The sequence below is a fragment of the Anomaloglossus baeobatrachus genome, chromosome 5, assembly GCF_048569485.1.
Source record: "Anomaloglossus baeobatrachus isolate aAnoBae1 chromosome 5, aAnoBae1.hap1, whole genome shotgun sequence".
NCBI lineage: Eukaryota > Metazoa > Chordata > Amphibia > Anura > Aromobatidae > Anomaloglossus > Anomaloglossus baeobatrachus.
Genome location: NC_134357.1, coordinates 165,873,700 through 165,900,051, shown reverse-complemented (window position 1 = coordinate 165,900,051; position 26,352 = coordinate 165,873,700). Strand labels below are relative to the sequence as shown.

Here is a 26,352-nt window from a genome sequence, read left to right as displayed (position 1 = left end):
GGTCCCGCGCTCTCCTCCTGTGAGCGCGCCCCTCAGCAGAGCACGACCTGGTACCGCACTCTCTTGCCGTGGGCGCGCTCCTCAGTACAGTACGCATTGGTCCCGCCCCCCCTCAGCACAATACCCATTGGTCCCGCCCCCCTCTGCACAATAACCATTGGTCCCGCCCCCCTCTGCACAATAACCATTGGTGCCGCCCCCTCGGCTGAGCCGTCCTGGGCCCGCGTTCTCCTGCCGTGGGCGCGCCCCTCAGCACAGTACCCATTGGTCCCGCCCCCCGCAGCTGAGCACGTGCTGGCCCCGCCCCCCGGAGTCGCGCTCGGGGCGTTCCTTATATAGGCGGCTGCTCGGCGCTGCTGTCCCACCCCAGCTGCTGTCCTGTGTCGGTGCCCGGTCAGCTCCCGTTACGCAGCCATGTATCGCTATCTGGGGGAGCTCGTGTCCCGGGGCGGCGGTGCTCTGGTCTCAGCAGCCGACAATGCTCTGCCGGCCGCTGCCTCCCCGCTCCTCCGCCGGTACAGTCAGGCCGTAGATCCGGAGGACGACCCCAACTTCTTCAAGATGGTGGAGGGGTTCTTCGACCGGGGCGCTCGCATTGTGGAGGACAAGCTGGTGGAGGACCTGAGGACCAGGGAGACTGAGGAGCAGAAGAGGAAGCGGGTGAAGGGCATCCTGCGGATCATCAAGCCCTGCAACCACGTCCTGAGCGTCAGCTTCCCGATCAAGAGGGACAACGGCGACTGGGAGGTGGTGGAGGGCTACCGGGCCCAGCACAGCCAGCACCGCACACCCTGCAAGGGAGGTGAGTCCCCGGGCGCAGCTGCTGCACAACCTGGTGATCGGTGCGGGCTGTGGCCCATGTACCGGGACCCTGGTGATGGCTCGTCGGGAGAGGTGCCACGTTCATGGGGAAAGTGAAAACCAGCCCCCTGGAGGGTCAGGAAGTTTGGCTTTGTCGGTTCTGCCCCCACCCTAACATGGCCATTCATGGATGGCTGCTCTGATCGGGGTCGTCCTTTATCACCACCACTGCCCTGGGGTCTGCAGCTGTCGGGGTCATAGTGTGCAGGCTGGGCGCAGTCCTCCTATAGGTGGTGGACGTCACCGGCTCTGACGGTGACTGGTGTGAAGGGTAATTGAAGGTGTGGGGTTCCCTGGGGGTCGTGCGCCATTACAGTAGTGTGCCATCCATGCTACCGGGGGCACCAAACCTAGACCTGCTGAGAAAGGAGTACCGCAGGCTGCGCGCACAGGCTCTGGGTCCAGTACAGACCAGGCACTCGGTGCTGGAGGGCGAGGCGGCCGATACCACTGGACCGGTCCTGGCTCAGACTGTTTGGACGCACTGCACGGGCTCGTACGGTCTCCGCCGTCTGAGTGGTCTTCATAGCTGTGCTTCTATGTGAAAGTTGGTCACCATTCATATTAGTACTGGCCCATGTAGGGCCCCTGATCTGTGCTGCGCTGTGGGATATGTTGGTGTTATCGCAGTCTCTGAGATGGGCTGTTCTGGTGACTGACCCATTGCAGGAGTAGTCGCACACGTGCAGCTTGTCACACTGGCTCCTGCAGGTGAGATCCGTGGTAGCGGTCACACAAAGGGGTATGTCCTGCTGGCCCTATGGCTAGCTCAGGAAGCTGTGCGGCACAGGTTACTACATGATGGGCCCAGCCATGCTTTTACTGAGCTAAACTTGTAATACAGGAAAAAGTGGCTCCGCTCTAGTATAACACTGTACGCGACCCCGGAGGACTGTAAGGTTTGGTAACCTGCGGAGCTGACACCTTTCAGGGCTTCTCCAATTCTTCATGGCTCTTCAGAGTTCGAATATCACAAAGCCAGGCTTCCTGCATGGGGGTGGAAAGAATGAGGGTTTTTGAGCACTGGTGCTTAGGGTTTTTTTTTTTTTTTTTTTTTTTTCACCCTTTGTCTCTAAATTGGCAGCAGAATAGGTGTTGTGTGGAGATTTGTCAGTGCATAGCAGGCGAGCGCTGCTGGTATGGAGCAGGACTGCAATGTCAGACTTCTCTGGCCTGTAACTTTAGGCACATGACCGTGTGTGCTATGAACACCACCACCACCACGGGGACCCCTAATGATGACGGAGGCCGTGCTCCTCTTTATGTGCAGGTAGTTTAGCATGAAGTATTGTGCAGATACAAGCGGGTGACCGCAATGGAAATGGACACTTCTTGTGTTATGGTGAAGTGTTTCATTAATTTAAATTGGTTCTCCTCTTCCTGGCCAGCCCCCTCTTCAAATGTGGTAGTCCCATTTGTAAGATTAAAAAAACAAATATTCCTGCCACGCTCCCAATCCACTATACTTTTAGTGGCCCTGCAGAAAGAAATTCCCCACAAAAAGATGGCCATAAAAGGAAGTTTATATTGTGAGCACTGATGGGGACAGTGATTTATGTCTGTAAGGCACCGTGGAATTAATGAGTCTATATAAGTGAGCACATTAAAAGATAAGACCAGACATTGGGTTGGCCAATAGCCAATCTGGCTATGTGCTTACTTTTAAATTGCAGTCTATGCCCAGGATCTATTCTGATACTTGGCAGGCTTCTTCTATAGCTACTGGAACGTCTCTTCCCACTTTGCAGCATGCCCCTCTAATAAGCCTGAAGGCATGTTTCTCCTTGTGTAGACTGTAAAGATGCTGTAAGGAGACTTAAAGGGAACCTGTCACCAGATTTTGGATTTCTAAACAAAGACTAACACCTTAAGCAGCACCTGTGCTGTATTCTATAAAGGTGCATCTTGCGCCCTGATTCCCCTGCAGACCATCTCCCGCTATGTACCGTATTTTTTCGTTTTATAAGATGCACCGGATTATAAGATGCACTCCAAATTTGGAGGGTAAAAAAAATATGGGGTCCGTTTTATAATCTGGTGGTGTCTTACCAGGGAGAGGGGGCAGCAGCCGAGGAGCGGGGGTCACAGGAGGCAGGGGCGGTACTGGAGTGCTGCAAGTAGTATACAGGGGGGCCCAGATACTCACTCACTCACTCACTCACTGTGGGTGCTGCTCTGTGTGGGGGTGGGGCCGGCGTCGCCGCTCTGCTCTGTTCGGGGCTGGTGATGGAGCAGTCGAGCGCCGAGCAGAACTGAGAAGCAGAGCAGTCGTGCACAGAGCAGCTGAGCAGAACAGAGCAATCATGCACAGAGCAGCCTAACAGAACAGCTCCACACAGAACAGAGCGGCGCTGCCCGATGCACATACCAGCAGCGCTGGCAGCAGAGTGCATTGCTTGGAGCATCTCCCTGCCTCCTTTGACCCCTCTGCACAACCCCCCGGTAAGCTACATTCGGATTTTAAGACTCACCCCTCATTTTCCTACCAAAGTTTTGGGAGGAAAAGTGCATCTTATAATCTGAAAAATACGGTATGTAAATTTGACAGCCCGGTCCGATGGACGTCCTATTTCACGGCTCCTGGTTCCTCCTTTCGGCACTGATCTCTGCCTCCTTTGATGATTGACATGGATGACTCCTCCAGCACCATCCACGTAGCCGTGCAGAATCTGGCGCCTGCGTAGATGTTGCTGGCTCGCGCAGGTGCACGTCCCTCTGCCCTATGGTGGTCAGATCCAAAAACATAAGTTCGCTTGTGCGAACCAGTGAGATTTTACCCAACGATCTGAATGACGTCACCTGTGTCATCCACATAGCCGGGCAAAATCTGGCACCTGCGCAGAGACATTGCCTGCTCACTCAGGCGTACTTATGTTTTCAGCTCTGACCGCCATAGGGCAGAGCGAAATGCGCCTGCGCTAGCCGGCAGTGTCTCCACACAGGCGCCAGATTCTCCCCCGGTACGTGGATGGTGCTGGAGGCGCCAATCCATGTCGGTCATCAAAAGAGGCCGAGATCGGCACAGAAAGGCGGGACAAGAAGTCGTGAAATAGGATGTCCATAGGATCAAGGAATTGACATACTTGGTGGGAGATATTATAAGGTATTTGTGGGGTCTGCAGGGGAGTTAGGGCACAAGATGCAGATGATAGAATACAGCACAGGCACTGCTTAAAAGGAATCTGTCACCAGTTTTTTGCCCTATAAGCTGCGGTCACCACCAGTGGGTTCTTATATACAGCATTCTAACATGCTGTATATAAGAGCCCAGGCCGCTGTGAGAACATAAAAAACACTTTATAATACTCGCCTAAACCGGTCGCTGCAGTGGATGTGGCTCAAATGGGCGTCTTCGTACTCTGGTGTCGGCGCAGCCTCTTTCACTCAAAATCTAGTGACAGGTTCTCTTTAAGCCATACAAGGCTCCTCTAGGAAATGAAATGTGCAAATATCCTCTTCAGAGAGGAAGAGCACTAGAAGGTTAAGGCCCAGTCACACTAAACAACTTACCAGCGATCCCAACAAAGATCCAACCTGATAGGGATCGCTGGTAAGTTGCTAGGAGGTTGCTGGTGAGATGTCGCACTGCGACGCTCCAGCGATCCCACCAGCAACCTGACCTGGCAGGGATCGCTGGAGCGTGGCTACACGAGTTGCTGGTGAGCTCACCAGCAACCAGTGACCAGCCCCCAGCCAGCAACGCCGCGTGGAAGCGATACTGCGCTTGGTAACGAAGGTAAATATCGGGTAACCAACCCGATATTTACCTTGGTTACCAGTGCACACCGCTTAGTGCTGGCTTCCTGCTCTCCTAGCTACAGTACACATTGGGTTAATTACCCGATGTGCACTGCAGCTACATGTGCATAGAGCAGGAGCCGGCACTGACAGCTGAGCGGCGGAGGCTGGTAACAAAGGTAAATATCGGGTAACCAAGGTAAGGGCTTCTTGGTTACCCGATGTTTACCGTGGTTACCAGCGTCCGCAGAAGCCGGCTCCTGCTGCCTGCACATTCAGTTGTTGCTCTGTCGCTGTCACACACAGCGATCTGTGCTTCACAGCGGGAGAGCAACAACTAAAAAATGGTCCAGGACATTCAGCAACAACCAGCGACCTCACAGCAGGGGCCGGGTTGTCGCTGGATGTCACACACAGCAACATCGCTAGCAACATCGCTGTTACGTCACAAAAGTTGTTCGTTAGCAGCGATGTTGCTAGCGATGTTGTTTAGTGTGGCGGGGCCTTTAGTGCCACCTATCAGAAGTAGCAATCCTAAAAGTCAACATTGACTCTTTAATGAGCCTTGCAACTTGATTGTGCACTAATGAGGGGCGATCACCCTGAAATGTGTTTCTGCAAATTTCTGGTTTGGCTTCTATCCTAAGGGTACCTTCACACTTAGCGATGCAGCAGCGATCCGACCAGCGATCTGACCTGGTTAGGATCGCTGCTGCATCGCTACCTGGTTGCTGGTGAGCTGTCAAACAGGCAGATCTCACCAGCGACCAGTGAACAGCCCCCAGCCAGCAGCGACGTGCAAGCGACGCTGCGCTTGCACGGAGCCGCCGTCTGGAAGCTGCGGAGACTGGTAACTAAGGTAAACATCGGGTATGGTTACCCGATGTTTACATTAGTTACCAGCGCACACCGCTTAGCTGTGTGTGCAGGGAGCAGGGAGCCGCGCACACGGAGCGCTGGCTCCTTGCTCTCCTAGCTACAGTACACATCGGGTTAATTAACCCAATGTGTACAGCAGCTACATGTGCATAGAGCCGGAGCCGGCAGCACAGGCAGCGTGAGATCTGCAGAGGCTGGTAACTAAGGTAAATATCGGGTAACCACCTTGGTTACCCGATGTTTATCTTGGTTACAAGCTTACCTCAGCTGTCAGACGCCGGCTCCTGCTCCCTGCTCGCTTCATTTGTCACTCTCTCGCTGTCACACACAGCGATCTGTGTGTCACAGCGGGAGAGCGGCTTTGAAGAAAACGAACCATGGCTGTGTGTAACGAGCAGCGATCTCGCAGCAGGGGCCAGATCGCTGCTCATTGTCACACACAGCGAGATCGCTAATGAGGTCACTGCTGCGTCACAAAAAGCGTGACTCAGCAGCGATCTCGGCAGCGAGCTCGCTGTGTGTGAAGCACCCCTAAGACTTGTGGCAAGGCTCATTATTAAAGGATTCATGTTGACTTTTTTTAGGATTGCTTTGTCCCAGTAAGTAGCATGAGCGCGGAGTCCTCTTCCTGCAGCATGACACAGGGGACAGTAGGATAGAAGGGCGACCTCTAGTGGCCAGCACTTTAGAATGCGCTTATCTAGGTTTACACAAGATATGCAGCAGTTTTTCAGTTCTACCTTCTTAAACATGTATTTGACAATGCAGTGTAGTAATGAAGCTTTCGCACGGAGCTGGGGAATTTAGTGATGATGACCCTGATACCCTTCTACTTAACAAATGCTGCTTGTGTTTTAAGTCGGCAGTGTGGTAGAGGTCTGGGTCAGTTATAGGGAGTGGTAAGCTTTAGTCAGTTTCTTGTGGATATTTTTTTTTTTTTTTTTTTTCCTTTTTGTTGAGTGGAAAATGTTCGTGGTTGAAAATAAACAATAATCTAGCAATGAGTCACAGTGATTCATAGACCTTTCCTTCTTTTCCTGTGAGATGTTTGCAGTTTGTGTAAGGGTTGCTCTTGGCAGTGTTGAATGCTTCACTCCTGGAGCCATAACGTTCATCTAATCCAGAAATGGTCATGGCCTTAGCCCAAGCCCTGGTGTGATTTACTACACTGTTTGTTTTTTAATTTAGTCTTTGCCCCGAAATAAGCACTAGAGCTTTATTCTCGGGGGGAACGTTTAAACACCACCACCCCCAGAAAAAAAATGCAAATCCTCCCTTCCAGGAGAGCCATACTTGCCAGACACCTGTGTAGCTCCCAGGTCCTCCTGTGATCTCCGTCCGGGGCCTCCCAGCAGGTATACTGCACGCCGTCCTCGCCTCCTGGCACACAGGCACACATTCCCCTCATCCAGTGATACCACTTCCAGCCAGCAGGGGACTCTCTCTGCTCTCTTGTCTCAATGATTTGTTCCACCACTGGGTCCTCTGCTTGCCACCTGCAGGTCCTGGCACTGCACAGCATCACAGGTCTTTATATGCTGTCCAAAATCAATAGATTTTGCTGGATGTGGTGAGTGTGTGCACGCACGATCTCGTATATGTGTGCATGTCTTCTGCCGCAGGACCTTGATGCATTCCACTGCTCCCGGTCGATGTCTGGTGAGTATGATCGCAGGGTCTTCTTTCTTCTCTTTTGGGAGTGCCTGCTTTCTATGATGTGTCCTTCAGTATTGCTTACCTTTTTTTAGCTGCATGGACACTTCTTTATTGAACCGCGAATAGGACTTAATTACAGGGTAGGTGTTATATGTAACTCTTTCTGAAAATTCCTGCTAGGCCTTATCTTTGGGGTAGGTCTTCTTTTTGGGGAAACAGTTTGTGCATAAAAACCTACTATATTGATGTCATAGCTGATTAACCGGTACCAAACAAGTTTCTTCTTAACAGTATTAGAGCAGCGGAGCTAACAGCGCTGTAGGGGACCAGGGTAGTAAATCTGAATGCAAACTTCTGGCCACAGGTCCTTTAGAAAGGTCCTGTTTTGCTATGGAATTTCATACTCCAAGAAGCACGCTGATGACCTGCGAAACAGCTGTCTAGGCTTACTACCCTGGTTCCCTACAGTGCTGCTAGTGCCACCGCTCTAATACTGGTAAGAAGAAACTTGTTTGGCGCCTGTTAATGTGCTGTGACTGCAGTATAGTTGGTTTCTATGCATTAGCACTTTATGCACATACCACTAACATTCTGCAAGTCAGAAGGTGCCCAAGTGTAGCCTACTCTGTAGGTACTAGATGGTGAGTGAACTACTGACACTGTAGTGTGTGTGTGTGTGTGTGTGTGTGTGTGTTTCCAATAACCTGTAAAGGGGTTTCTTTCTGGCTGTGTGAATTGAGTATTTGCTGGTGGTGTGTGCGTGGCCTACATGCTAACTAGATGGGCGCGGCAACGCTCAACACGAGTATTTGAGCGAGGCCAGATAGGCTGGAAATCCCGTACTTGACATGAGCCCCCGACACCGTGCGATGTGAAGATTCACAGGTCTGCAGACTTGTAGCCCACGGCCTGACAACCCCATTCAATCTTACTGTTGTGGCTTGAGTTGGAATATATGTGGCCTTTATTCCGTGTCCTCCCTCTATTCCTGCACTAAGTTAACACTTTTAACGTTTATCTGATGCCACTTTTTTTTTTTTTCCTTGTAGGTATCCGTTACAGCACAGAAGTCAGTGTCGATGAAGTGAAAGCGCTGGCGTCTTTAATGACCTACAAATGTGCCGTTGTAGGTAAGCTGGTCCTTGATCTACACAGCTAATAGTGAGGAGGCGTTGTGTGCACTTCAGGGTATACCTGTTCACATATAGCTTTCTGTCCCAGGCCTCTTAGCAGTATCAGTGTGTGACCAGTATAATACAATATAATCCACACACCTGCTGGGCAGTTTCCATATATAGTGCCACCGCTCTTCCCGTCAGCCAGCACATGACCGGTCTCACCAGAAGGAATTGGCACATTGTATGCAAAGTGTTTTTCTCCATGTAACTGCTAAATTGCCACCCAATTTTATTAAAAAGGTAACTGTAGGATGCTACTGTAAATGGTATTGAATGTTTGAAAATAAATATTTGGTCCCGTCCTGCCCCAGTGCTGCCATTGTGATGGACCACATTGGTTCTACAAAGGCTGCGTCTCTGCCATCATTCACAGATGCCATTATATGAAGAAAAGGCTCCTTGTGGTCCCTGCAGGAGTGTGATACCCTTGATTACTGTACATTACACCCAATTCACAACCTGCATCAGATTTTGGTTTGTATGTTATCTTAGTTCTGTGTAATGTCACTCTTTCAGATGTGCCTTTTGGAGGAGCCAAAGCCGGTGTGAAAATAAATACTAGAAATTACTCAGTAAGTGGATTGCAGATAAATATAGATATCGTATGTAATGTATGTGCGTGTGTCTCTAATATAATTGCTTATATTATACAGGATGCAGAACTTGAGAAAATTACTAGAAGGTTTACTATAGAACTGGCAAAGAAAGGCTTCATTGGTAAGTTGGTACATAATGGTAACCTTCAACAAACTTAAAGTGGTGGTCTCCTGGACTTCCAGGCTAAAAGGGGGTGTCCAGTCGAAAATCACAAGTCTCCAGTCACTGTCTGCAGATGTGATCCTCTCAGCGTACGCTCTTACTGCAGACTTATCATTTTTATTATGGACAACCCCTTTAATCAAACTGTTCTAGCAATGTTGGCTTTGCTAGTCTTGGAGGGTGACAGACGTTGTCATGTTACTGCTACAGCCATTACTAGTTTCAGAGTGGACTTGTGCACTGCAAAAAATTAAGCAGTAGCCAATCAGTGACCTTCCAAGAATAGTAAAGGTGGTACATGTAGTTTTGTTGTGGGGTGTGTTTTTTGTTTTTTTTTTTTTTTTTTTTTTTTTTTTTTATTCATACAGGGCTCTAAATAGATAAACCCCCTTCAAGTCTTTTCACGCAACTTTGTGTCATAGGTTTTGAACTCCTATCTGACCTGTGACGTAAACTTGTGTTTTGGTGATTGTACAGGAGCTCAGTGTTGTCACAGCCAGGTACTGTTTCTGCACTGCCCCTGGCTGTTTAACCCCCTAAATGCCACGATCCATAGCGATTGCACTATTTAGGAGGCTGGGAGAAGACATGCGCTCCCTTTTCCCACTCAATCGGAAACACATGACGTGATCACACGGTCCCAATCGTTGCCATAGTAACCTGAGGTCAAATGACAACCTCCTGGTTATCTGGTTACGGCAAGCATGTTAGACCAAACAGCCCGATTTTTATTAAACTGTCACACTAGTTACCCTCTTGACGACACATGACATACTGGGTAAATCATTGATCGTGTCAGGGTAATGCCCGCCGGCTGCCTCAGGCAGAAATCCCCGCACGTTGGTTGATTTGAACAGCTGACGTTTGCCTCCCAGGCACGAGTGGACCGAAGTCCACCCGCGCCTGTTAACTCCTTACAATGGGCTTTCAAACTGTGAGTGCATGACGTACAAGCTCTGCACTGTAAGCGCATACTCACCAGCCGACATAAGTCACGTGACTTGATCACGTGTAGCCGATAGTTGTCATGGGAGCAGGGGATCATGTGATGACTCATGGCTGATCCTTATAGTAAAATAAAGTTTAAAGTTTTTTAAAAAAAAAAAAAAAAAATAATAAATTTAACCTAAAAGTTAAAATCACCCACAACATTCGTCCCATTGAAAATAGAAAGGGTTAAAATAAAAAAAAACACACATTTGATATCGCCCCACTCAGACAGGCTCGATCTATTAAAATATAAAATCAATTAACCTGATCGCTAAACAGCGTAGCCGCAAAAAATCCAAACTTCAATATTTCATTTTTGGGTCACCATAAATTTTCCGCACAATGCAATAATGGGCGATCAAAACGTAGCATCTGCGCAAAAATGGTGACGTTAAACCCGTTAGCTTGAGATGCAAAAAATAAGCCATAACTGAGCCCCAAATCCCGAAAAATGAGAACGCTACAGGTTTCGGAAAACGATGCAAAAAGTGCGCCACTTTTTTTTGAACAAACTTGTGACATTTTTTTAAACCCCCTTAGATAAAAGTACATCTATACATATTTGGTGTTTGCGAACTCTAACCGACCTGAGGCATCACACAGACACATCAGTTTTACCATATAGTGAACATGGTGAATAAAATATCCCAAAAACTTTTTTTTTTTTTTTTAGCAATTTTTCCGCACATAGAATTTATTTGCCATTTTTTTCAGTACACTATATGGTAAAACTCATGGCTTCATTTAAAAGTACAACTCGTCCCGCAATAAATAAGCCCTCATATGGAAGGATTGATGGAAAAATAAAGCTACGGATCTCGGAAGAAGGGGAGCAAAAAACAAACAAAAAAAAATGGAAAGTCGCCTGGAGGTGAAGTGGGTTAACCACTCGAGTACACACTAAAAGAAAAAAAAATTGCAAAACTTTTTTCCATCCATAGTAATAGACAATTCAACTTCTGATTTTTTTTTTTTTTTTTTTTTTTTTTTCTTATTCTGCCTCACAAAGATTGCAGTAAGTCGCTGCTCACATTTATTCTGCGCTCTACACTGAGCGCTTACATCAGGGATTACATTTAAATCTCTGGAAAAGCTTGATTTGGAGAATTCTCTAATGAGGCAGTCACTTTGACCTCACATCTGGCCTATATGGTTTGTGGGTGTCAGTCTTTTAAAGTGTCTTTTTAGGTGTACACAAATGTGTGGTCAACAGTTTTTTGTGCACTTTTGGAAAGACTGACACCGTGGAACAGAGGCTGAACGAAGTTGGGAGTAACTGCTGGTATGTGATAACATGGTAAATTTTTCACAGAAAAAACTCCTAAAATACCAAATCTTTATTATACAAAACTAAAATCTAAACACCTTAAGGATATACATATAGACAATCACATACAACAAATACAATTAAGGACTCCAGCTGGTTATATAGTAGAAAGACCAGTGATATGCCCTAAAGAGGGGGTAAATATATCACTCCGCCAATCAACTTTCCTGTATCTCAATGTAGAGAAATATGATTGGAGTAAATTTAGTCCAGGTATATCTATATTCTAGAGCTCTCCATCAATGCTGTCATGATGATCCAACCTAGATATTGAAATATGAGAGCACCTATTTCTTATCTGTGAATTATGTGATAACATGCTAGGTGGGCTGACAAGGGGAAGTAACGCCCCATCAACTAGTCAAAGGGGTAATTGGCATACGATTAGCTTTAGAAATACGTCTAGTAAAGATCTGTTTAAGTGCAGTGTAGGGCTGTAAGGCAGGGAATTTTGATGTGTCCACCCCATGCCCCCAACAATTGTGTACCTAACAATTTGCAACATACAGAATGTGCAGTGTCCCTCCCCGGGGTGGAGGCATGCTGGACATCATACCGATATCTATTTAAGTAACTATTTGACCCTTCTCTCTCCTATTGTTTATGCACATTCAATGCAAAAAATGGTAACTTGTGCTAAGCAGTGCGAGACCCGTACTCTTTATAAATTGTGGACATAAGGTGATTTTTATCACAAGTTTGTACAGGATTAGCAGTGACACACATTATTGGTGTCCAGGTCCCTCATCTTTGAGGCATCTATTTTATTTTTTTTTTTGCATCCTAATCAGTGGGTTTTTTTTTTTGTGTGTGTAATAATGATTTTGTGAATTAAAAGTTATATATTAGAATTATTTGTGGTGTTCGTTTTGGTTTTCCTATCCCCATCTGTGTATTTTTTTTTATATGGTACACTTTGATCAATATGATCGCAGCATTTAGGGTCTGGGAAAGATGAGCGGCAGTAAAGACCAATGTGATGTGATAACGGGGGCCCAATCGTTGAAATGACAATCCGAGGTAATTTCTACCTCCGGGTCAACCACATATGGCAAGTCTCTGTAACCATGCCAGAAACAGTCTGAGGCTTGTGTCAGTGTAAAACTGACAGGTACAATTCACTACAATAATTTATTTTCATTTTTTGCACAATTATACCAATAAATATACATTAGTTTTGCTGCATCTGGAGCGATCCGATCTATAAAACTAACAGTTAAACCCTTCACTGAACACTGTAAAACAAAATGCAGGGCAAGCGCTCTTTTGCAATTTTTAATTCTGCAACACTTGCTCTGTTTGATTCAATGGGTGTTTTCCAGAGACTGAATTGTCACTTCACCCACAGATTAACTCGGGGGGGGGGGGGGTATCCTGTCCAAAATGTGCTGACTTGAAGGGGATGGAGTCCTGCAAACTGGCACCTCCAAACTATTCCAACTAAATCTGAAGTCCATTATGAAGCTCCTTCCCTTGAGTCCTGCTATGCGCCTAAACAGTAGTGTTCACACCACATATGGGGTACCTGTGTACTCTGGAGAAATTGCAATAAAAATTGTGTGGTGTATTTTCTCTTCCTGCCCTTGTGAAAATTTAAAAATTTGTGGTAAAAGCAGCAGGTTTGGGGCTGGATTGTGTGTGTGTGTGTGTGTGTGTGTGTGTGTGTGTGTGTGTGTGTGTGTGTGTTTTTTTTTTTTTATTTTCACGGCTCAACGTTATACAATTATGGGAAGCTTCTGGGGTTTCAAGGTGCTCACTACACATCGACATAAATATTCCTTGAGGGATCTAGTTTCCAAAATGAGGTCATATGTGCAGGGTCTTGACTGTTTAGGTACCTCAGGGCTCTCAAAGTGATTTGCCGTCCGCTAATTTTTCCAGCCACTTATACTTTACAAGATTCAAATAGCGCTCGATTACCAATATTTTCACAAACATAAAAAAAATTGTCCTAAATCTCAGACTAACCTGAAGTACAATGCCTTGAAAAATAATCTCCAAATAACTGGGATCTACTCATTCCAGAGTTAACACAGTGACACTGGTCAGAATTAACAAAATTGGCCTGGACTGGAAGGTGAAGACAGGCTGGGGGTTGAAGGGGTTAAAGAGATTGTTCAGTAGTGTTAAACACCTTTTAAAGAGAATCTGTCACCAGGTTTTTGCTACCCCATCTGAGAAAAGCATAATGTATAGACAGAGATCCTGATTACTGGGTTGTTTTCTGTCATGTGACCCGGAAGTTGCAGTGCTGCCATTGTACTGTATCACACGGTACTGGAGTCCGCTGAATTCGGCAAACCGGCGAAAAGCCGGATGTGTGAAACTAGCCTAAGTAGAAAGTCCCAAGTTTCAGGAGAATTTTGAGTTTACACTTCAAAAACTTCTCAAACTCCGTGTGCACATGAACTGGCACCTTCCTGTAACTGCTGTGATTTGAGAGAAGTGCACAGAGAATTTTGAGGTTTTTTTATTTTTGAGCTGTCAAAAGTGAAACTGAGCATATCACTCTTCATAGATGCACCTTATCAGCAGCCTTGTGTTGATTGACACTGCTGGTCTTTATCTTCCATCTTTATCCAGCTTTACTCCTTTTTTGACAGGGTTTGGCTGTTTTTCAGCCTTAGGCTATGTGCGCACAGTGCGTTTTTCGCGGCGTTTTTGCACGTTTTTCGGGTGCGTTTTTGGCCTCAAAACTGCAGGACTTTGCTTCCCCAGCAAAGTCTATGACTTTTCATTTTTGCTGTCCGCACACATCTCTTTTTTTTTACCTGCGTTTTTGAGTTTAAAAAAAAAATGGACATGTCAGTTCTTTCCTGCGTTTTTCTGCGTTTTCCCCCCATGCAATGCATTGGAAAAACGCACCAAATCGCGGCAAAAACGCATGCGTTTTTGATGCGTTTTTTCGACGCAGGTGCGTTTTTAGCGGCCAAAACTGCACAAAAACGCAGCGTCAAAAAGACGCAGTGTGCGAACCTAGCCTTATTACTATTCACCTCTAAGTGGATTTGTCTCAATTCTCCCCCTCTGGGTAATGGTTTATGCCACTGATTTCCGATTGTGACTTGCTCAGGTAATTTCTTTTTGACTTGTACCTATTTACTAATAGCTTGAGCATCTCTATTTATGGTAATTTATTCACTCTCTTGGATTGTTCAGTGACATTCACCACCCACTTTGGGGGTCAATATTCCTGTACTACTGCTGGATATTGTTTTCTGCTGGTACTGTTAGGCTATGTGCGCACGTTGCGTAAAAACATGCAGTTACGCTGCGCTTTGTAGCGCAGCGTAACTGCATCCGTCCAGCGTCCCCTGCACAGTCTATTGAGATTGTGCAGGGGCCGTGCGCACGTGGCGTCTAAGAGCGCAGCGCTTCGGCTACTGCCGAAGCGCTGCGCAAAAAGAAGTGACATGTCACTTCTTTCCTGCGCTTTGCCGGCAGCTCCTGCTCTGTCTATGGCAGGAGCTGCAGGCAGAGCGCATGGAATCGGCCCTCACTACGGACATTTCTGCAGCGATCTAAAGCGCACATGTGCTCTTCAGATCGCTGCAGAAATATCTGCAGAGCTAGTACGCAACGTGCGCACATAGCCTTAGAAGGTAGTCAATGTGCACTGCCCGATTTTTACTGGTTCCTGGTATTTTCTGGTTTTAGCCTGTCTATTATACCTATATTTATATCCTTTAAATGAATTTTCTCTTCTTATGAATTTAATTTAGTGACAATAAAATTTCATTAGCTTTTTCTTAAGAGGTTGTTTTATTGTGCATTATGTTTGACCACTTTGTGGTTTCACTAGTAGAAACCCCTTTTTTTTCCCTCTTGTTTTTCTACATGTTCATCATGGGGTCTAGTGACTTTAGATATTAACCATGCATGGCCCAAACGTCCCTACTCTTGTTATATATGTTTTAGAGATGTGTCTGCTGCTAGAACTCTGTGTGGCATTGACCTTGTCTCTAATCTGAGCTGCTGTTTAACCTGTGATTTCTGAGGCTGGGGACTTGGATAAACTTATCCTCCACAGCAGAGGTGACTCTTGGTCTTCCTTTCCTAGGGCGGTCCTCATGTGAGCCAGTTTCTTTGTAGCGTTTTGATGGTTTTTGCCACTGCACTTGGGGACGCTTTCAAAGTTTTATCAATTTTTCTGACTGACTGACCTTCATTTCCTAAAGTAATGATGGCCACTCGTTTTTCTTCACTTAGCTGCTTTTTTTTTCTTGCCATAATACAAATTCTAACAGTCTATTCAGCAGGACTATCAGCTGTGTCTCTACCAGATTTCTGCACAACACAACTGATGGTCAGAACCCCATTTATAAGGCAAGAAATCCCACTTATTAAACCTGACAGGGCACACCTGTGAAGTGAAAACCATTTCTGATGACTACCTCTTGAAGCTCATCAAGAGAATGCCAAGAGTGTGCAAAGCTGTAAACAAAGCAAAAGGTGGCTACTTTGAAGAACCTAGAATATAAGACATATTTTCAGTTGTTTCACACTTTTTTGTTAAATATTTCATTCCACATGTGTTAATTCATAGTTTTGATGCCTTCAATGTAAATCTACAATTTTCAGAGTCATGAAAATAAAGAAAACTTTGAGGTGTGTCCAAACTTTTTGTCTGTACTATATATACCGTATTTTTCGCTTTATAAGACGCACTTTTCCTCCCCAAATTTTGGGAGGAAAATGGGGGGTGCGTCTTATAAAGCGGTAGCGGGGGGGGGGGGGGGTCCTGTCTGAGGCGATCGGGCGGGTGCCTGTGGCTGCATGCAAGCGGCCGGGTACCTGTACTTGCATGCAGCGGCAGCCGGGTACCCGTGGCTGTGTGCGGGCGGCAGCGGGTGCTGTGTGGGGTCGGCAGCCAGGTACCTGTGCTTGCATGCGGTGGCAGACGGGTACCCATGGCTGTGTGCGGGCGGCAGCCGGGTGCTGTGTGCGAGCGGCAGTCGGGTGCCCGTGCAGGTACCCGGCTGCCGCCCTCACACAGTCACCCATCTGCCGCCCGCACACAGCCATGGGTACCCGGCTGCCACCGCACGCAAGCACAGGTACCCGGCGGCTTGTACGCAGAGTGGGCGGGCAGCCTGCTGGCTGCCACTCTGTGCATGCGGGGCGGGCGGCTGTGCAGCTTACCAGTTGTCCGCGGTCCCACTTTCAAATGATGGCGCCGGTGGAGCTCTTGGATGAGAGCTCCATCTGCGCACGCGCTGCTCCGGGAGTCAGCGCGTGCGCAGATGGAGCCCTTGGATGAGAGCTCCATCTGCGCATGCGTCGCTCCGGGCGCCATTACTTGAATCGGGACCGCGGACACACTCCACCACTGAGCCGTCGCCGCCGCTCCCACCACTGAGCCGCCGCCGCTGCCACCACTGAACCGGGACCGCGGACACACGCCACCACTGAGCAGTCCCTGCCGCTGCCACCACTGAGCAGTTGCCGCCGCTCCCACCACTGAGCCGCTGCCACCACTGAACCGGGACCGCGGACACACGCCACCACTGAGCAGTCCCTGCCGCTGCCACCACTGAGCAGTTGCCGCCGCTCCCACCACTGAGCCGCCGCCGCTGCCACCACTGAACCGGGACCGCGGACACACGCCACCACTGAGCAGTCCCTGCCGCTGCCACCACTGAGCAGTTACCGCCGCTCCCACCACTGAGCCGTCGCCGCCACTCCCACCACTGAGCCGTCGCCGCCACTGCCACCACTGAACCGGGACCGCGGACACACTCCACCACTGAGCAGTCCCTGCCACCACTGAGCAGTCGCCGCCGCCGCTGCCACCACTGAACCGGGACCGCGGACACTCACTGCACCGGCCTGCTGCACGGCTCACACGCCACGGCTGCTGCCGCCACCACGGACCCCACGGATCCTGCCACCGCGGATGCCACCGCGCCTGCAACCACGGACGCCACGGCACCTGCAACCACGGACCCCGCTGCCACTGACCTGCCGCGCCTGCCAGCACAACCTGTGCCTCCTGTGACCCCGCTTCACCACCACTGCTGCCCCCCTCCGGTAAGAGAACACCGGAGTATAAGACGGACCCCATTTTTCTTTTTTTTACCTTTTTTTATGTCTAAGTTTGGGGTGCGTCTTATATTCCAGTGCGTCTTATAAAGCGAAAAATACGGTAATCTATATAAATATATAATTACTAGAGATGAGTGAACCGGTCGCGGTTCGGCTCGAGGTCGGTTCGAACCGAACTCGAACTGCATAGGAAACAATGGCAGGCAATCACAAACACATAAAAACACCTAGAAAACACCCTCAAAGGTGTCCAAAAGGTGACAAACAACTCGCAACACAAACACATGGGAAAGTGACAAGGACATATACGCATGCGAAAACAAAAGAGCTGGACAAGGAAAAAGAGGAGGAGACACAGATATATGAGTATATGCAAGGAAACATCGATGCCATTACTGTGCAACTTGAGACCTGCTCATTTTAGGCTTCCAATCTGGATAAATTGCCTGAGCTCTACACGTACGCCTTAGGGATCTTGTTGTGTACTGCAGCCAGCGTTCTCTCGGAACCTGTCTTCAGTGCTGCTGGGGGTCTGCTGGCAGATAAGCACACGTGTCTGTCCACTGACAATGTGGACATGGCTCTCAGAGGACTTTTCTTCCCCTGGGTCAGCCAGGGAACGGGAAAGGCACGCGTAGTTTTGAGAGTGCTTCATGCAAAGCATCTTTTTCATCTTGAAAATTGGGTCAACTGATGCCAGTCAAGTGGCGTGTGTGTGGCCCAGTTAGTGGAAACGAGGGAGACTGTGGTTGGAGTCCCCTCGCTGTGTTTTACATGCTTTTAGAAGGGCATGACATGGCTTAGAGGTTGACTTTCAGCATCTGGAAACTGTTGGCTACCAAAATGCTGCCTTTCCAACCTTTTTAACCGAGGATTTTCGAGACCTTATGCCCATCGCAGTGCCCCAAGAGCCGATGCCCAGGCGCCACTCCTTCTCCAACAAAGGCGTGCACGCGCTACACCAGCATGTCGCACTAAACATCACTGATTCCTTGAGAAACTCTGTGTGACAGGGTGCATTTCACCACAGATAATTGGCCCAGTAAGCATGGACAGGGGCGTTACATGTCGCTGACTGGGCAATGGGTTACTGTGGGGAGAGATGGAGAAGGGTCTGCTGTACAAGTCTTGCCGTCCCCACGAGTTGTGTCAATCCTTCTTCTGTATGTAGAAGTTAATACACTGCTTCTGCCTCTTCAACCTCGTGTGGGTCCTCCACCTTGGCGCAAACCCTGTGTGGTCAGGCCACCCTTCCTTTTAACTGCGCACAAGGAATACCACACACCCCCTTACTATGCTGGCAGCAGAGCTCAATGCCATCAGGCGGTCAAAGGTTTACTTTGAAATGTATGGGAAATGTGAGTCACACCGCTGAGAAGTTGTGGACGGTTAGCTCTGGAGACCGAGTTTCATCAATGGTTGTCTCCACTCAACCAGCAGCCAGGGAAGGCCGGGTGCGACAATGATGCAAACATGGGTGCGGCCCTTCGCTGTGACAATGTGACAGATGTGCCTTGTGTGGCTCACGTGTTGAACCTGGTTGTCCAGCAATTTTTAAAGCACTATCCTGGCCCACATGGCCTTCTGCAGAGAGCACGGTGTAACGCCTTCCTTGATCCACACACTCAGATGGGCTGTAAATGATAGGCTAGAGGGAAGCCACTCACCAAGCAGGACCCCTAGAACCCTGAAACCCTTTAACCCCTATACAGGGATTAGGAATTACACAGGGCCCAAGGTGATCAATACCTGCGGAAGGCTGCAGTTCCAGAGAATAGTAGTCAGGCAGGGTCAAAACATTAATTGAGGAACAGGAACAGAATGGGACGGCCAGGACTTAATCAGAAAACAAGCAGAGGTGAAATGCGGATCGGCCAACAAGGTACATAAACAGCAAGCAGGAAAAGTAGTCAGGTAACAAGCACACAAAATCATAAAACTGAACTGGGGGTAAAAGTAACCAGAGGTTCATAGCTATGTCTGGCTGTGGTCTGCAGACAGGATGGGCATAAAAAAGGGTGTGGTGTCTTCCCATTGGTTGTAGCTGAATGATGGTATTTCATCTGTGAGATACCCACCAGCTACATTCAGCCAGAGATTCTGCATCTGTCAAGGTAATGCAGCCCAGTGGGTGAGCATAACCTGCGTCCACCTGCGCCGCTGGCATCGACTCCTCTCCCATCATCAGCACTATTCATGAAAGGAACACGTTGTCACCTGGCGACCGGAGTACAAATTGACGGAGCGGACTCCGTTGGTGACTTAACAGCCGTGTGCGGCAATGATGCAAACCTGGCTGCGGGCCATCGTTAGGGCAATGTGACACACGTGCCTTGTATGGCTCACGTGTTGAAACTAATTCTCCAGCAATTTTTAAAACACCATCCCGGCCTACATGGCCTTGTGCAGCGGGCACGCTCGCTATGTGCTCACTTCCATCGTGCGCACACAGCAGCTCAACAACTTTCGTCGCTACAGAAGTCTTTAGGTCTGGTGGTTAAACGCCTGAAATGCGATGTGCCGACACGCAGGAATTTGAATCTGCACATGTTGCAGCGTTTGTGGCAGCACCGCCGAACCCTGCTGCAATACGTTATGACATATAGCCTGGGATAACTTGATCCAGAGGTGGTGCAGATCACGCTGCTGGAGTGGTGTCAGATCAAGGACCTATGCACCCTGCTACACAGTTTACAAATGTCGACGAAGATGTTTAGCACTGGCAATGTCATTCTCAGCGTGACAATTCTGGTCATCTACATGTTGGAGCACACTGTAATTATTATTCGGAGTCAGGTGTTGGGACAAGAGGAAGGGGAGGAAGTACAGGAGGAGTCATATGCGGAAGGGATAACAAGATCTACGAGGTCCAGATGGTCAGTGGCACCTAGGCGGCAGTCATGGTGAGGGAGAGGGATTAACAAGGGCGCATAGTATCACCAAAAAGTGTTGAGGAAGGTGCAGGAGCCCATGAAGAAATGGAGGACGAACTGGCGATGGGCATGGAAGACTCAGCAGATGAGTGAGAGCTTGCTCACATTTCGGTTGTGGGGAGAGGGCAGAGGAAGGAGGCACGATTCTCACCTCTCTGCCACCAACACACCAAGGACTTGGTCCTCCTGGATGCACAAGACACATGAGCGTCTTCTTGCTGCACTACCTACAACATGACCCTCGGATTGTACGAATTCAAAGTAATCCTGACTACTGGGTTGCCACACTGTTAGATCCCCGGTACAAGACAAAATTTGGCAAAATAATTCCTGCCATAGAAATGGACGCACGTATACAGGAGTATCTGCAGAATGTGGTACGCAATCTTAGATCTGCTTTTCCACTAAACACCAGTGCTGCACAGAGTGAATCTCAACGCTTTGTCATGGATAGGAGGAAATGGTCTTTTACTTGTCCACATCTGAGGGACCGAGGGCTGGCTGCTGTGCTGAGATGGCGTTGAGTACGGTGTCCCTGCAGAGTTGCACTTTTGGTCATATACCAAAATGAGTTGAAAAAGGACAGATGCTGGTGGAAAGGGGAACAGGTGTGTTGGAAAGGGGAAAAAAGTTTTGGTCCGTGGATTTGGTGGTTAAGCAACAGTAACATTTGCTGAAGAAACACCATCTGTTACAGTGAGACTGGCAGATTTGGATAAGGTGGTATATACTATGTTACCGCTATATACCGAAAATTATTAAGAAAAGAAAGAGAAAGGTATATATCCCCATCAGCAGTCAGTGTCCACCGTGCTCCCAGATGGAAAAGGAGAGGTTGGCAACTGGAAGGTTTGGTGGAGGATACAGAGCTGTGTGGCTATGAAACTTAGATTGCCTGGTGTAAAGCAGCCTTATCGTGCGATAGATCGTCGGGGTCACGGTTTTTGTGACGCACATCCGGCATCGCTGGCGATGCCGGCCTGTGTGACACCTCCTAGCGACGCAGTATCGCTCACAAATCGTGAGTCGGGTACTGCTCGTTAGGTTCCATAATATCGTTTACTTTAGTTGACCATCGTTTCCGTGGTAGCACACGTCGCTCCGTGTGACACCACGGGAACGATGAGCAGCTCACCTGCCTCCCGCGGCCGCCGCCGTCTCTATGTGGAAGGAAGGAGGTGGGCGGGATGTTTACGTCCCGCTCATCTCCGCCCCTCCGCTTCTATTGGCCGGCGCCCGTGTGACGTCGCTGTGACGCCGAACGTCCCTCCCACTCCAGGAAGTGGACGTTCGCCGCCCACAGCGAGGTCGCACGAGAGGTAAGTATGTGTGACGGGGTTTACTAACTTTGTGCGACACGGGCAGCGATATGCCCGTGATGCAAAAAGGACGGGGGCGGGTACGATCGATTGTGAAATCGCACAATCGGTCGTACCGTGTAAAACAGGCTTAATAGTAGCCTGAACCGAGTTAGACGCCATTCGGATCTGGAGACTGGGAGCCCTGTTAGCGTCACAGGGTCCACATGCCCACCCAGCCCAGGAACTCACTGTTAACAACACAGGGGCCATTGAGTACGCTGACCGTGTGCGTAGGGGCCACACCTGTGGACAGCAGGCGCATCAGCAGCAGCAGGCCTGTTAATGCCACTGGGCTGCACAAGCAGGACTGGTAGGACAGGAGCTGGTCTTAACCGTTCTGCGTTACCAACTGTGGTGTTGGCCTGCATCGACACCCTATCCCTGCCTACCTCTAGCCTAAAGCCGCAATGGGTTCAACACATGGAGGTGTGCTCTTTCGGAGCATAATAGAAGACTGCGCACCTCCTTGTTGGTTCCAGCCCCTTTTATAACCTGGGTCCGCCCCACACCAGGGTGAACCACAATGCACCTCCTGGAGACAAAAGCAGAGTGACACGTCATGAGTGGCATAACTAGCGTCCTATTTGGAACCGCAACTTCAATGATGACCTCATGGCTGCCATGACCCAAACACCTCACCAGTCATCGTCTGACCATCAATAATGTGGTGACAAGTCATAGGGGTAGGCCTCTGCAAGCCATTTGGGAGTGGCCTGGCCACATCGTCAGGACACCTGATGCCCTGTGGTCTATATGGGCCCCCCACATCAGGGGCAGGGCCAAAGAGTTCATTACCGGACCTAGTCTCTGATGCAGTAAGTGCCTGAGCATGCTCAGTAGCATGAAATACAGTCTCTGAAAAAAGACTATCAGCTTTAGCATGGTGTCTAGGCACAAAACAGGACTTAGACCCGGCACGGAATGCAAGTACCTGTGCAAAGAGGCTTTTCGCACTAAGTGTGGGAGCATGTGCTGTATCCCGAAATGAAGACTTAGCCTTAGCAATGGCACAGTCAGGCAGAGCATACTCACTAGGCGAAACACTGTAGTTAGGCTGTGGCTGGGGTAAATAGGCACACGCATGTGCACTAGCTGCCTCTCCACACTTAGACGTGGAGGAGAAAGTAGCCAGCTGGACAACCCAAGGCATAGCCCTAAATGGCAGCTGACGCCTGGGCGCAAATGAAACCGCAGCAGGCTTCAGGTTACAGGTTTTGTAACAACAAATACCATCCAAAAGAACAGGTGTACTTCTTCCCATGGATAATCTGATATGATCCTTTTTTTCACTGACACAACCATCGCTAACAAATGTAGATGAGGCCAAAACAGCAGCTGCTTCAATGGATCTCCAGTGCTCCATAAAGTGGCCTCTCCTCCACCCCAATTTCAAGATTCCAAATACTCCATTCCTCTGTGGTGTCAATCCAATCACACTTGCTTCCTAACAGCTCTCAAGTTTCCACCAGCCCTGCTGAGTATGGGGTAACAGAGATGGTTGAGTTTGCATAGCTGTTCAGTCGCACTATAGCCTGGGAATCAGAGGTCTGCTCCAAAGCTGCAATGAGTACAGACAAGGAAGTTATTATTATTTTCATTATTATTGATTTATAGAGCACCATTGATTCCATGGTGCTGTACATGAGAAGGGGGTTACATACAGAATACATATACAAGTAACTATAGACAGACTGGTACAGAGGGAAGAGGGCCCTGCCCTTGCGGGATTACATTCTAAAGGATTTTTGGGAGGAGACAGTAGGAGTGGTGTAGGTTGAGCGTCAAGTACGTATGGTGGTGGTGTCATTGAAGGTTCTAGTCATTTCTGAACAGATGAGTTTTCAGATTGTTTGAAGCTTGCGGGTGTAGCAGATAATCTGACGTGTTGAGGTAGCGAGTTCCATGAGACAGGGGAAATGATCTGCGCAGATGGCCAGAAGCTTTGTGAGTGGGATCCAGGCCCCGATGAAGAAGGTGCTGAGCCTAATCTACACCCTCATTTCTAAAAAGTAAATCCTCCTGGTGGAGACAATGGGGAACATGATGAGGAGCACAGATACCTGATTGGAATGACAACTTTACTATTCGGTCAGGGCAGGAAGAGGTTGTCTCGGAGGACTCAGGACGAGGGGAATGAAAACACACAGGGTTATTGATGAGGTTGGAGACCACACTTACTGTCAAACCAAAGTCAGCCAGTCGATGAGGTCAGCAGAGGAGGTGGAGGAGGATGCTACTGACGACGAGGTTACGTTGCGTCTTCCTGGCCAGAGACAAAGTACTGGAAGCACGTCAACAACTGAATCCTGGACCACAACTTTGACTCTGAGCAGAAGTCGTGTTGGCTATGCAGGTCGCATGGGCTGTAAGCCTTGCCTAGCCTGTGAATTTTTGGACATCGCAAAGGATCACCCAAGTCATGGAATCTGTAAGATTTGTCAACAATCTGTAAGTAGAAGGCAAAAACTCACACCTTTTGAGTAGTTCCTCCATGAAGTGTCACATGGATATGAATTGATAGCGTGAAGGTGTATTGCTCAGCTTTAGCCACTGTCAATGCAACATGCTAATTTGCCATTGCATGCATTGTTGCAGACTACACACAAGGGGCTGCTGTTATTTTGGATCTGCCTTTGTTTGGTCACTATAGCAATATCAAATTGCTCTTCGGGTGTGGACTTGGAGATGCTGTCTATGAACAGAAGGAAAAGGTAAAGGTGTGTGTTACAGCAAGGAGCCACCGCGGAAACACTTCGTTCAATTGTGAGGGGAGTCATGTTGTACTTTGATGATGAGCCCCGTAATGCCAGTGAGCAGCATCCTGTGCCACAGACCAACATTCTTACAGTGCTGTCTATACTGTTTACCGTGAGAGGAGCGTAAAGTCTGTATTTCTGGCAACTGGACATCAGAGTACCCGGGTACGGTAGGCTGTGCCCAGACAATAATGCGGACACGCAACACTTTGTTTTATTAGCAAAACACATATCTGTTCTGGGTAGGCCGACTATTTATAGACAATAAGACTTGCTGCCTCTGCACTGTCAAATTGTCACATACAGTTTAAATCATAGAGGGACAGCAACACATGTTTGCATTGACTGTTGCTTTTCAAGATTTCCATGACTGTGTTGCAGAGCTGTGTGGTTTGCATTCACACTGTTATCATCTGCATTATCTGTGAGGCTTCAGCTAACAAGGGTATTCAGGGGGGGTAATGTGTTTTGTCTATGTTTAGGTAGGTAACTTGGAAGCTCTTGTGATGCGCCACTGGTAAGTAGTGTTCGCACACACACACACACACACACGCGCATAAACACACAATTACTGCTACACAGAGGGATTAGCAGGTAGTAGGCAACAGAATAGATTGTTCAATTATTTAAATTGTATGCATGGTTCTTATTGTTTGTTTTGGTAAAGTTAAACAATCCTTTATCAACCCAACTGCCTAGAGTCCTTTTCCTGTTGCCTGGTTTTGCTGCATACTGGGGAGCCCACCCTGTACACGACTTAAAATGAAGCATAAGTCGCAATATGAATTTCACTGTGCTACAATGCAGCCTAGCGTGCCTGTGCAACCACCGCCTGCCCCATCAAGTGCATCTGCGTGCTCTTCATCATCTGTGACTGTGGGGACAGCAGTCACACATGGTTTTTCACACTGAACTTCCACTCCTTTACCCGCAACAGGGAGTGTGATTGGCAGGTCATCACTTGTTTTGGAAGTGGAAACAGAAGGTATTGTTGAGCTGTCAGACATCGAGAGAACCATCATTGGATGCAGGCTACATTATATCCACACCTGCACCTTCGTCACAGATTGGCTGGACTACCTGCAGTTAATAATTGCATTCCAGAAATGGAAAGGAGTGTAGAATGCACATGTGTTGTACCTTGCTTGGCAGCAAAGGAACACTAACTTAGTATTCCAGACAATTTTAGGATGGCAGAAAAAGAGTCAGCTCTTTGGGCAAATTAAATAGCGTGGCAAAAGTGGACAGATGGGTACAGGGGCCGTGTTCTGTGGGTACCAGGACAGTAAAAGAAGCCTCACTTTCTATCCCTCCTAATGATCAAATGCAGCAAGGAATTCCCTGAGTTTGCTATAAAATTAGCATAGCTAAATGTGCATGAGGGTAGAATGCAGAGGTGCTTGAGATTGCTTGGCACAAGTGGCACAATAAAGGAGTCCAACAGCCAGTTCTATGATGCCACTAAATGGCAGTATTTTTTGCTATCATTATAGCTTATTAAAAACAGAGCAGGAGGGTGTCCTGCACAGGTGCTGCACATAGATTTGCACCAGTGGGGCACTAATGGAGTACAACAGCCACTTCTTGTATGCCACTAAGTTTACTCAATTTTTGGTATTATAATGTCTTAGTAAGTAACAATGAGTTTGAGTGTGCAATGCAGGCAGACGTGCTGCAAATATCTTTGCACTAGTGGGACTAGACAAAAGTCCAATAGCCACGTTTAGGATGCCACTAGGTACACTGAGTGTTTGCTAGTATAATGGCTTAGTTATAATGAGTTGGAGTGTGCAATGCAGGCAGACGTGCTGCAAATATCTTTGCACTAGTGGGACTAGACAAAAGTCCAATAGCCACGTTTAGGATGCT

At 48.3% G+C, this 26,352-nt stretch overlaps 1 protein-coding gene across 1 annotated transcript in view; it reads left to right on the top strand.

The window, feature by feature from the left end:
• Positions 1 to 337: 337 nt before the first annotated feature.
• LOC142311020 (glutamate dehydrogenase, mitochondrial) overlaps positions 338 to 26,352 on the top strand; it is a 47,557-nt gene continuing 21,542 nt past the window's right edge. Inside the window, exons 1-4 of the mRNA XM_075349004.1 lie at positions 338 to 802; positions 8,184 to 8,264; positions 8,829 to 8,884; positions 8,966 to 9,029. Of these exons, the coding sequence (XP_075205119.1) occupies positions 415 to 802; positions 8,184 to 8,264; positions 8,829 to 8,884; positions 8,966 to 9,029 (589 nt within the window). The 5' untranslated portion in view covers positions 338 to 414. The remainder of the gene's footprint in view (positions 803 to 8,183; positions 8,265 to 8,828; positions 8,885 to 8,965; positions 9,030 to 26,352) is intronic.